The following is a 13,448-nucleotide window of genomic DNA, read 5'->3' on the forward strand; positions in this document are numbered from 1 at the left end:
TGTGACGTAGCGTTTCCATGACGGCAGAATCACTAGATCTAAACAAACTTTCGAAGTGGCATAAATAGCATTGAATGTAGACATGTGGCATCATTTCTAGCTAATAAAAATAAATATATCCATTTAAACGTGGTTTACCTGCTAGGCAGCAGCTTAGCCACATAACACGGATTCCCTGGCAGGTGTAATAGAAAGAAACAAAATTCCAGTGGATATTTCACGTCTTCTCAAAGACTGGCGGCTGTTAAGAGCGACGTTTTTTGCCAAAAAAATAAAGCCAAAACACGTCCGTGAATTTAAGGATTTTAACCGCATGCTGTGAAGTTACATGCAGGTCTCTTTTACGGAGGAAACCCATGCTAAAATAAAACTCTGTAGTCAGGAATTTGATCGTGTTGGTATGAATATATGTTGTAGTATGTGATTCCTACAGTGTACAAAAAATATACTAACGTCTTAGAAACGTTGTAAAACTATTGAAATAGATTAAGAAAGCCACCGCTATGGTGATTTCTAATGGTAGATTGATTTGTTTAGATCCAGTGAAATTGCTGCCTTGGCAACGCTGCGTCATGGCTTCGGGACTCTATTGCACCATATAAAGAGTTCTCCCAAGATCGCATCACAAAGAGCTATATAGACCCTTTCAACAATAAAAACAAAAACAATGCTTGAACATTCTATTTGGTTCCCAATCTACTTCCTCTGCATTAAGATAACATATGGAATGTTAAAACGGAAGCCTTGTGGGGCCAACTATGATGCTGATAATGGAACTCTCTTGAAAGGGTGATTAGCTTTAATTAGATCAGATTAGATTTGATTAGGGTGTTTGCCACATCAGAAGGACCTACTGTACATCATCCAACATCTGAGAATACAGTTACTCCTTAAATAAGTAGCGCTCAGAAATCATGTCTTTAGTTCCCTGCATTAAAGAAGTGCTTCTCTTTCATAGAATACTCATATAATATTTTTGACAATGAATGACAATGAAAAACGAGAATTGGAGATCAACATCATTATGCCAGAGTGTTTATTGTGTGGGGGATTCTTTGGAGATGGTACTTATTTAGGAGTAGTTGTGGTGCTGTGCATCCACTGTATGTCCTCATAAGTGTGTGGGTGCGTGCGTGCGAGTGTGTGTGTGCGTGTGTATATCTGTGTGTCTGTGTGTATGTGTCCATGCAATAGATGCATCTATTGTTTTTGTGCTTAATTGGGGATGTGTATGTACTTTAGACGAGTGTCCTTAGGCAGAGATTGATGGGCTACTTCCTGCAGATGGCGATGGCCCTTCCAGCATTCCTCCATTTTTTCTCCTAACTCACAGCTTTTCTTTAATGAAGACAAACCCAGGGGAACGTTTGAAAATAGGATAGACAAAGGCCCCGAAACCAAGGAAATTAATTTGAACCGTTTCTAATACCTTAAAATAATTATCATAACTATCATGATCATCCATTATTAGGAATATTGCACAAAGAACAACTTAATCACTTTGCTTGTAATTAATGTTGTCAAATATTAAGAGTTAAGGGGGTGAATTAAAACGCTCCTGTGATGGCGTGAACTATACTTTTAATGGTTTTTAATAAACTTCCCTCTGGTGTCACGTTCTCACTCTTGACACATGGAATTTTGAGATCTTATTAGCGATAATTCACTATGACACGCCGGGGCCTTCTGTGGCCTGTCTGATGAGAAGAAAGCTATTATTTCAATCAGTGCCTCCTTTGGGGAAGAATCTATTGAAAATCAACCAGGAGTGCGTTTCCGAGGTGGTATGATGCATCGTTCAACTAACCAACATGTAAGTTACGACTGTTTCCCAAAACTGTTGTACTTACTTACATAGTACTTTGTAAGTTTGGACCATGATAGTTTCCAAACTTCAGTAGTCTGGTTAATGACGTTTAGCAGCACGTGAACGGGCACACCTGCACATAACAGAGACTTAATGATGGACTGACTACCTTATAGTTTAATCCGTGAAATCTTCTGTTTTTCTTTATTCAGGGTCATCAAGTTTATTCATTGGTTCATATAGGCTTGTAAATTAACGACTGCTTTGAATTAACGTTTAATACATGTCATTTAAATGTGCTGGTGAAACAGTTGTGTAGGCTACTCTATTGTAATTTACCCCCTTTTCACCCAAACACGCCGTCAACTCTGTGGCGCAGTGTGCTGATGACAGCCGCCGGTGCGCAGCATTTAACAGTCACCTGTCCAAGAGTTCGAATACGGATTGAGGTTTTGACAACAATATTCAAATCGTTGTTTACCTAAGTTTATCTTTTGTGCAGATCATATTCTTAGAATCAGCCTTTTTGGCCTGGTTTGCGTAAACTAACAAGGAATCCCTCCACTCCTTGAAAATCAAAGGCTACATCCAACTGACTGGTCAAAAAGTGCGCACCTTATTATTATCTGCAGGTGTGTGACTTTGACTTACGTGCACGTGGCTGCTAATTGACTTTTAACTTATGTATTTTCTGCCTTAGGCATTTTAAAGTATGTATGTATGGTGGTTAGAAGTGTAAATATCAATTAGAAACCTAAATGTATTTATAATTATTGATTTGCAAACAAATAACTGGCGTCAGTGACGTCTTTGACATGAAGATCCCCAGAACTATGCTTCTACTATCATTCTACCACAGGTCGAGAGATGTAATTGTAACTTTACAATAGTGGTTGCGAACGTTCGTTGCTACTATGGTTTTGGCAAACACTAATGTAGTGTAACGATGCATCGGACTATGTAAGTTCCACCACCATAGTTCAAACTATCGTTTTGGGAAACAGTTGTGTCGTACTTACATAGTTTCAACCATGTTAGTTGCTAACGATGCTTTTGGGAAATGCACCCCAGGATTGTAAAGATGTGTAGGAATGTGCAGTTTATCATAACAATCCATACATTTCCATACATTTCTCAGATACTTTTAGACAGGGTTGGATCCGTCCATATATTTAGTCACCAATACCACTCAGTATCTAGCAGCTGTTACACCAGGATTGTTAACACTGCACCAAGCAAGTGCAGTTTAGACCTGTTTACTTCCATTGTAAATTAAAGCAAGCAAGCATGTCAACTGGCAGCATTTAAAATGTATTACCAGGTGCCGAGACATCTGGGGAATTCCCTGCGGGTCAGAGCAAAGCTCGGAGAGAGATACATTATTTACTGGCTGGGGGTGACATCCTCTGGCAAGCCGACAGCCCAGACACACACCATTGAAATTTTGGATTAGAAAGAGCTCAGGAAAAAAAAAGACAAAAAATAAACAAAGTCAAAGAGTCAGCCCCTTATTAAATCATAAGGTGATTGGTAACTGGCAGTGTCTGTGTTTCCGCAGTTTGAACAGGTTTGAACAGGGCATCTGCTCGAGCAGAAGGCAACACTCACACGTGTGTGAGCGAAAACAGTGACTTTAGATCACAGTTTCCTCTCATAAGAATAAGCAGAGCACTGTGTGTCCGGGTGTGGACAAATGCTTTCTGACATGCCTACCTTGTTTGTGTTTGTTTGCCTCAGGGTATGATTTGCCACATTTTTAATGCGGAGAGATACCTATGGCTATGGCTGATGAGATGGCTATGGTTGATGGCCATGGTTGTGTCAGGTGTCTCAGAAATAACAAGACATTCTGCATTCCAAATCAAATGGGTTTAGTCCTGTATTTTCATCACAGTATTTTATTATCCTACATCCTTAATGCCATCCTTCACATTGGGAGACCAATGAGAGAGGCACGCCATTGCCTTTCAAAGCATCTCAAATCATTAGTTGGGCCAAGTTGCAAACCAGAGGTTCAAAGACGTGTTAACGGAGAGCCAGTATCAATCAGTACCCTGTTATAACATTGACTGTGTCTAATTAGGCTCCTGAATGCCCGTGTCTCCTGATGGTGTATTCCCATAATGCCAGTGGTCACGGCACAGCACTCCCTGTACCGTGGGAACAAAGACGTTCTGTGTGAATAGTCCGAAACTCGGCAGAGACACCTGTTCTCCTGGCAGCGACCAGATTCAACTCTTTGATCTCTGGGTCCCATATGCCGGGTCTTGTGAGGGCAGCCTGAGCTAAAACTCCAATTATTTTTTACTGTTATTTAATTTCAGCCTCTAATGTGTTACATCACTTCCTTCAGCAGATGAGAGGAAAACCAATGAGACCGCACAGATGAATTAGCCATCTAACACTGCATTTCATGTAAAATATTGCCAGATATACTGCCAATTAAATTTTGGGCAGCGTCAGCTCGATTTTAAGCAGTCTCAAGCGATGGTCTTTTCCTCAGAACTTGTTCATCCCTTTTCTCTATTTGGCCTTTGAAATACTTTTAACTTTCCTCTGAACAGCAAGGATTTTTTTTATGAGAGGGTCGACAATAGTCAGTTTAACATGATAGATTCACAGTATAATCCCACTCTTAGAGTAAGTGTGCTGCTGGTACTAGTCACTTGGGCATATTTAAGTAAGAATGAATTCACAGTTTTCATGTCAAATGGTAATAGTTTTCATTAAACCTTTTTTTTTCTTCATTTTAGTCCTTATTAGGTGTGATTTATTTGAGTGAGGATGGACTAAGTAGCCTAGTGGCTAACACTTTATTTGGATAGCCCACCATCAACAGAGGTGTTATAGATGGATTGTTGATAGTCGAGTTTGATGTTTCTAAATGTTCACTGAACATCACCTTCACCAAACCCAACCCCTAACCCTTACCTTAACTGTAAATTGTTGATAAAATCTCAACAGATAGTTTGTTTATAAACAGATCATTTGTAGATAGCCAATAGGAGAACCATCCTAGCAAAGTGTGCCTTGCTTTGTGAACTGATGAGGTAAACAGGGCTTATGAGATCACATGTCCAACTAAAGGTGCTAAACTAGAACTCTTTGCTCTTGTGTAGTCCTGTGCCCTGGTGCTGAGTGTTTGTCGTAGAATTACTGTACACACACACACACACACACACACACACACACACACAAATATATAACTCTGACATCATAGAGCCTCCCCAGAAGGAAGTGAGGTTCTGGCAGTGGTCCAGAAAATTGATTGCATAGCACAGGCCAGTGTATATATCTACTGGACCTGGTTTCTTTAGCTTTACACCTTGACACCTTAGAATGGTGGTGTCTGCACCTGTGTTGCCTTTAGCAAACACAGTAACAAAGTCTGAAAGAGGGAGATCTGAGTGCTTTTTGTGCATAGTCTGACTTTGACAGACTCTGAACAACTGAAAACAATTGATGGGGACAGGATCCCTCTTTGTGCTGAGGACCATGTCAAAATATAAACAGAAGTTGCTTTTTTTTCTGATATTGATATTTAAAGTTGAGTCTTTAAAACATAGTTTGTAAGTTCTTTAGTGTGTGGTAATGGTTGAAGTTGTTTAAAATGTAAAAGCATACTGCATGTTGTTGTGCCAGTGAGTCGTGTGTAATTAGTTAGTCTTTGGATTGCTCTGCGTGGCATGATGAATTATTAATCTGACAATTATTAATTTCTGTCCATTTTTATTCCCCAAGAGGACCTAAGTGATACTACATTCTTAATTCTCTGTTTGGTGTGGTAATTGGCTATATTTTTAGCCTGTCTGTTTCCCTGGTGATTAATTATACTGATCGTTCAGAGGACCTGGGAGAGGAGATGCCATAGCACTGGAGAGTGGGGGGGAGTGAGATGCAGTGACAGCCTCCCTTGAAACTCAAGTACTCATGGGAGAAGCGTGACATGATTATGTAGATACTGCCAGTAGATATCAGCGTTGCCATTTTATATTGCACAGAAGAGAGACTTGTCTTCCGCTTGAGGCAGAAACACATGCCTTTATCTCTATAAAAACTGAACGTATACTCAAAAAAAAAAATGAAGTATATTTTGGATTGTCATGCAATGCAGACTCACTGAACCCAGGACAATGAATGTTCAGCAATATACAGTTTTCAGGCTGAGCCACCTTGGGAGGCTATTGTAAATGATAAACTATACTTTTGATGGGAAATGGAGAATGTTGAGAGTTTCTGCCAGTGATTTTTATCAAAATAGAGTCTTCCTTTGCAGAAGCGTTTGTCTGTTTTTAAGACAGTTATCACACAATGCAGCCTACTAATGATTCAGCCACGGCCTGACCCGCGACTAAGTGTGATACTAGGTGCAGAGATGCCTCTGCTTCTCTAATGACGCGGCCATTTTGTGCCATTACATCAGAGGTAGGAGCCATTGTTCTGTAGAGAAATACCACTTCTTCTGACTGTCTGCATGATGTCGCTAAAAAATTATTCAAATGTGTGCCCTGTATTGTATTGAGAACAGGGCAGAGCTGCTCAAGCTACTTTTGGGTCAGCTCAAATAAAAAGAGTTATATGCAGTACTGTAGTGTTAGGTCCCATCCCTCGTGGTCTACCACAGCACAATGTTTGATAATTACACATGTGGTTACACCCGCTCTCCCTCTCACCTGTCCTCAGAGCTGTCTGCCAGGGTGTATTGTTTCCCTGTTCCTACCTGTCTTTTCCCCTGACATATACAGAGAATGTGTGGGGAGATAGAGCAATTATTTTTTTCCGTGGGTTTTAATTATGGGCTTTTGTCAATGAACTCCTCTTCTCCGGTGCTCAAATTAGTCACCTGAGTGATCATAGAAGGACTGCACAAGAGACACTAGCTCCAGTCACCTGAGTGATCATAGAAGGACTGCACAAGAGACGCTAGCTCCAGGGGAATCTCAACTGTCCCCCTTGCTGGGGTTGCTGTTTTGGAATATTATCTTCTCAGGACTGCATTTCCCTCTCCAGTGCCTGTGCTAATAGAGTCAACAGAGTCCAACTCCAATGGTAATCAGGAGGAGGCATAGGAGATAGGTGAAGAGCAGGGGAGGAATACATTCATTTTAAATTCGATATGTTGCACCTCGGAGACTATAATAGTATGATTCAGCACTGTGAGTGACAGGTATGTAAGAATTTATTAAGAGACTCAGTATGCATTTCTCTGGAGATGGAATTGGCCAAGTTTGTTTTGATGGCTTTAGACGTATGTTTTGAAATATGTGCTATGTATGATTCATGCACTTTAAAATATTACCTGTCAGATTAAAGGTGTCTCTTATGTCAGCGAGTGAACAGCACAGGAAAGTATGATAGTATTAACTGAACATTAATATCTGTCATAACGTCCTATGATATTGATCTCCACAGGTCAGAAAGATCAGGCTTTTCCTTGATAGATATTATTGCTAGGTTAGAGGGTAGAGATGAGCACTACCTCAAGAGCTGCCTTAGATGAATGCCTAGGAGTTAGAATCAGAATTCCAAGCACATGCTTATTGACAATTTCCAGATTACAGAAGTCGGAGTAAAATTGTGAGATGTATATACCTGGCTAACAGTCAATTTTACTGTAGCTTTTACCTGTGCAGAAATGTGATAAAATGATCCCTTGCAGCCCTTGGAGACTGCTCAGTAGACAGGGGTTGATTTTCTAAATAGGGGCTACTGTTTGACGAAATGTCTTCATGTCAGGCCACTCCCTTTGCCATGTTGTTCTTCTCATGCTTTCTTCAGCTATGAGGTTAATACATGGGGGCAATTAATATGGTATTAATATGGTTTTGTTTCTTTCAACTTGCATAAAACCCTGTCCTGTGGCTTATACACAATGCAGCTAATACACAGGAAATTACTGTATTTCTGGTTGGATGTTGGTCCAAACTCTTCAGTTTGGTCACATTTAACTGGCGTACTCTCAACTCAAAATATGTACCGTCACCCATTATTAACATTCAGGACAGGTTCATTGCGCTGTAGGTTTTTAAATGACTGCCAGAGAGACTGTCCCATTGTGCCTTAGGTCAACTCAGAAACAGAACAAATGGCTGCCCGGGTAAATACTAAAAAACACACAGGGGCTGTTTCAAAGAGAGATAAACATTCTGTTTAGTACAGCAATCATTAATGGTGTCTCAGGGTAGTGACTAGCAAAAAATATCTGTAAATAAATAAATACGGAACAGTTGGAGTTTTGACCATGTGAAGCTAGATTGATTCCAAGATAATTGATTGAGTCACTATCTCACTGCTTTAAAAAGGGTAGTGTTTTGTATTTAAAAAATGTGTATTACTGTAATAATTATATCAATATAACTAAGCAATACTTTTGGAATTTATTAGTTGAAGTTGAAGAATATTTTCACAAAACGGACTGTGTCAGTTTGACTCATTTACCAGCGTGGTGCCATAGCTGTTGTGCAGTGTTTTCACTCTTCAGATATGACATGCCTCAGGATACAACACCTCCAACATGACCGTGCTTCTCCTCAGCACTGCTGATTATTTAAAGCCTTCACCTGCGTTGTCCTTTCAGACGTCACGCACACACACACACACACACACACACGCCGGACAATGTCACCACTTGCCCAGCAGAGGCTAATGACGGCAGTTCGTTTAGAGAGGGGGGCCTGCTGCTGCTGCTTGCTGCGGCTGCTTTAGATGGCGACGGCTCATGGCGGCTGCCAGAGCTGCTGCCCAGGCAATTTAAGCTGCTCTTTCCCCAGAGACCGCAGGCCCAGCTTGGGGAGCCAGCGCTGGAGGTGAGGAGATTACCACGCATTACAGTAGCCCTGCAGAGCTGGGGAGAAATGGATGCTAAGAATGTAATCAGCACCTGGACTGGTGTGTGTGTGTGTGTGTGTGTGTGTGTGTGTGTTTGTGTGTGTGTGTGTGTGTGTGCTCCTAATCTATTAGCTGTGGCAGCGTCAGGATTGTTTTGGTTTGGTATCCTTTATGTGGTGTGGAAGTGTTTTTTCAACCACACGGCTGTCATCGGGAGAATACAGTAAGCGTGGACTCAGGAGATCCAGTAGTGGTAGTTATGGCTGGGCTCTGATTTAACACACTTAATTGTATTACTACTCCTGAGGCTGTTTCATGGAGCTGTGGTATGGATATCTGTCAAGAATTCAGCCAAAATAGTGTTAATGCGGCGTCTGATCTCAACTGTATGAGATTTACTTTTTTGTTTGTTATTGTTATTCTTTTATTACTCTCCTCCACGGTGGCCGTCTTGTTTCTTTGAAACTGGCTGTGAAAAGTCATTATGGCGTGGTGAGATTATGCACTTTAGACAAGTTTTCCTTTTGCCGGATCAAGTGCATTAACTGTGGGATCATCAAGCCGATAAAGAGTCCAGTTCTACTGCGTGCGTTCAGATTAATGGAATTTCCTGCCCTGAAATCCCGCCATTAGCATTCCTCCTCTGCTTCCTCCACCAAGACAGGAAAACAGTATGGTAATCTAAAACAGCACCATGTCAAGGCAGATAAGTGGATGACGCGGCGCCGTAATAGAGATGGTGCAAGAAGAAAGGGGTGGGCGTGGGTTAAAAGCAGCCCTCTTACCTATCACACCACCCCAGCTTTTCTGCCAGCGTCTTCTCATCCCACACCACGGTCTCATTTACACCATTGTGAGGTGCTGGAGGCAGAGCATGTGGCTAATGACTGCCTCTGTGTCCCTGCCCCAGCACTATCGCTCTTACTCTTCTGTCCAGCACACGTAATGAGATTCGGCCCCATGAAGAGAGAACGTGTGAGAGAGAGAGAGTGAGAGAAGAGTGAGAGAAAGAGAAAGTCAGAGAAAGAGAGAGAAAGAGAGAGGATGGGGGGAGGGGTTTAGTTAGCTTTCTTCGAGAGTGTATTTATCGTTTAACGCTTGAATGAGCAGACTGGTGTAAGCCCGGCCGCAACCTCCCCGAAAACGTTCCGGAATTGACCCCCCCCCCCCCAGCTCCCGACCCCCACCTCGCCCTGACTTTCGCCCAGTCTGCTTCATCCATGCTGTGTGCATGGAAGGGCTCTTTGTCGAATCCAAACAATTTGCTGCCCATTAATCTGATTTGGTTGGCACCGAATACAACCACAGCCAGAGGCAAAGAGAACCGAGTGGCACAGACACAAAAGAAAACTCTCTCTATTACACTCTGTTGGGTAGCAAAGGGAGAGATGTAGAAAAAACAAAAGCAGGGACACTCCATGGTGTCGCAGAGAGTAAAAAAATGGAGTTGTATGAAATTCTATATTCTTGTTGGTTTCCATTTTATGTAAGATGACTACACATAAAGTCAGCTGCACGGGACAGTATTGCCAGCTAACTGCATGTCCACACGGGTATTTAAATGCTTCAGTGATTGCAGTAAAACTTAACAATACATACACATTCATTAGGCAGCAAATGCAATTATATGCTTAGTATAACCTGAGTTATAGAAATAGGTTTAGAGCCTACAGTTTTCCAGCTGGTTCTATATTGGAAGCAGGCGGCACCACCTCCTAAGGTAGCCTATCATATAAGGCAGGCCCTCTGAACAGATGCCTGGAACAATTACTGGATGTTTTTGTTTTTTTAAATGTAAACGAGTGGAGACCGTGCCAGTGTTACTGACAATTTCACAATGTGTTTCATCAGGCTCCAGTCATTTGGCACAGAAAGAGCCTGCCAAATTCTACAGGTAAACCCCTCGCAAATAGAGTTCATTAACACGTGGAAGGATTCCAGGCACTTTTTTTCTCTGGGAAAGAACAGGTTCAGAGTCCCATTGATTCACCTTATGTTTGAGTGTGCAGAGAGGAGAATGATCTACTGTACTATTGTCTGACCCCAGGTGGTATATGACCTTATGTCAAATTATACGAAGTCCCTTTGTGAAACAGTGGTTCCGAGTCTAAATAATGAGTTAAACGGTGTGATATATAGTTCTAAATATAGTTCTAAATTATTATCCATCATTGCTGTGATTTAGCAATGAGATCCACCGTTCTATCACAAATATCAAATGTTGACAGCCAACATGGAACATGGAACACCATATACAGTATTTGGCGATCTATGACAGACACATGGGGAGATGCATTTGTTTTCTTTTTCTTCAAACTGAAGACTACAGTGATTGTGTGGAGAGCATAAAACAAGACGACCATGGCAATGAAAGAAAGAGGTTAACTCCATAAAGAATTTCAAAGCGGGATTTGAGTGCTTGGCACAGGCACACTTAAAAAAAATAAAAGGCCTCAATACATCACCTTCTGCATCGCAATTTATCACAGTCCACCGGTGACACATGCGTTCCTTGACTCCTGAAGAAACAGCAGTGAAACAGTTTGTGTGTGTGTGTGTGTGTGTGTGTTTGTGTGTGAGTAGAGTAGAAAGAGTAGGTGTAGTAGATATGGGATGGTGTTGCTGGAGGTTTCAGAAAAGAGAAGAAGATAATTAAGACACTTGACTAATGAATTCCTTTAACTACTGGCCTCTTCCACAGGGCAATGATTTCACATATACACCATCATACTTGAAAACTTGAACAACGAATGCCTTTCATGTTCCTGATCATATCTGAAAAACTTGGACGTAGAATGCCTTTGCATGTGTCTTGCCTTTGCTTCAGTGATGGCTTGTCACAAGATCAGAAAACTGAAGATCTGGATGCATAATATATTCTAACTTGAGGACCAGATTCCAATGGCTTACAGTAACCAGAGGTCATGCACCTCATCTTACATTTAATATCACTATCCCAGCATTAAGCACTTCTTAGAGCTCACAACAGTTTGGTGGGTGTGTTAAATGTTAAATGAGTGTATTATGAGGATGATAGATTTTTTACTGAGGCTTTCTGTAGTGCCAGCCATGTGCACCCTTCTTTGTATTCATTAGTAGTAATCGGTGTTGAAATCTAGCTGAATTAGGCGTTACGATCGGGCCCGCTCCTCACAGTGGGGGGCCACACGCCACTCCTCACAGCAACTGGGGGACAGCTCTAATGACTTATTCATACCAGCTGGGTCTTTCATGCTCTCTCTCTCTCTCTCTCTCTCTCTCTCTCTCTCTCCCTTCACCAATCACTTCATGGAAATACACATGCACACCTCCTACTTCCTGTCATCTCTCTCTCTCTCTCTCTCTCTCTCTCTCTCTCTCTCTCTCTTTCCCTCTCTGTCTCAGCTCCCTCACTCCGGCTCTCTCCCGATCTCCCGCGTTCTTCGTCGGCCTAAAGGGCCTCCCAGCGGGTGGCCCATGTTTGCATAATTTTATTTCGCGTAAGGAATAAACTCTCCCCGGTTGCACTTGATTAATCATGGCTGCTTCCAACCCACCACACGCCCCCCCCCCTCGCCGTGTACTTATCACAGAGAGTCTTGTGTAGTAATGTGGGATTACAGGCAGTGCTTGAATGGTAATCGCCCAACCAAGCCGCCATAAGTATGAGGGAGATCTGGGAGGGAGGGGTGGTGGGCCGGGAGGGGAGGAAAATAATAATCCGAAACGAAAACAAAAAATGTTGTTATGTCTGGGAAGATGAAAATGTTTGCTTTGTGTCTTCACGTGAATTGGAGGATTACAGGTAATTAATCGGACCCCCCGCGTGGAGGCGGTGTCTGGCGGATGTGAAATTCAAAGACGGCGCTTTCATAGACTCAGCACGCCGCAGCACGAGGAGGCCTCAGCCACAGGCTGCTACCTGGCTGGAGGCCGCGGAGGTCACCTGCAGTTTAACCGCATCGGTTTAAAGCAGTATTAAGGAGGTTTTTTGGCTAGCTGGAACACCAGGTGTGTTTTATCTGTCGGCTACATGAAAATTAATTTGAAGGTGGTAGCAGCCCTAGTTGCTTATTTAAATGTGGGGGGGGGGGGGGGGGACACGATTCAATAAGTGGCAAATTGTTGCATTCTGTCTCCTTCAAAGTCTCTTGTCTTTTTGTGTCCTTACAGGTGAATCATGCACAATGACGGAGTACAACAAGCTGAAGAGTTTGCTGCTGGACATGCAGCCCAAGGGCCTCGTTATGCGTGAAGAAGAGAGCTACGGAAATGGCATGGAGCAGAAGAGGGCCCTAGTGGACGTAATGTTCAAATACCTGGACCTGAACGGGGATGGGCGCCTTGGCAGCGAGGAGCTGGCACAGGTGGGCACGGGCTGAAGTGAGAATTGGATTACCACAGGCAGTTTAGATCATTTAGGGTGTGTGAATGCGATGCCAAGGCTGACCTCACTCAGCAGAGCCAAAATGCACAACAATAGGCCAGAAACTGCTTTCAAGGGCAGACCTCAATGCAGTGTGTATTGGGGAAATATTTAAAGTATAATACTAAGATGATGTCAGGGCATTTTTTGTATTATACTATTATTATATTTATATTTTATTATATTATACTACTATACTATACTACCTGCACTACATGACGTGACCTTTGATAGAGTGATGTTACGTTTCAATAGATATCCAAAAGGGAGCACCTGGAAGACAGCCTGCTGGAGTGCACCATGCAGGACCTGATCCGCTACGACGACTACAACAATGACAGCCACCTTACGCTCCACGAGTTCTACACCGCATTCCGTGAGTCTCTCGCTTTCTTTCTCCTCGCCATT

At 42.4% G+C, this 13,448-nt stretch overlaps 1 protein-coding gene across 1 annotated transcript in view; it reads left to right on the forward strand.

Annotated features, from left to right (window-relative positions):
* The window catches only part of fstl4 (follistatin-like 4), a 65,767-nt gene that overhangs the window by 19,183 nt on the left and 33,136 nt on the right, over positions 1 to 13,448 (forward strand). The window contains exons 3-4 of the mRNA XM_076274927.1: positions 12,788 to 12,981; positions 13,296 to 13,416. Of these exons, the coding sequence (XP_076131042.1) occupies positions 12,788 to 12,981; positions 13,296 to 13,416 (315 nt within the window). The remainder of the gene's footprint in view (positions 1 to 12,787; positions 12,982 to 13,295; positions 13,417 to 13,448) is intronic.

The sequence above is a fragment of the Alosa pseudoharengus genome, unplaced genomic scaffold (assembly GCF_046254945.1).
Source record: "Alosa pseudoharengus isolate Yale_2024_CS ecotype anadromous, Long Island Sound unplaced genomic scaffold, YU_APseudo_1.1 YU_APseudo_1.1_scf_8, whole genome shotgun sequence".
Lineage (NCBI taxonomy): Eukaryota > Metazoa > Chordata > Actinopteri > Clupeiformes > Clupeidae > Alosa > Alosa pseudoharengus.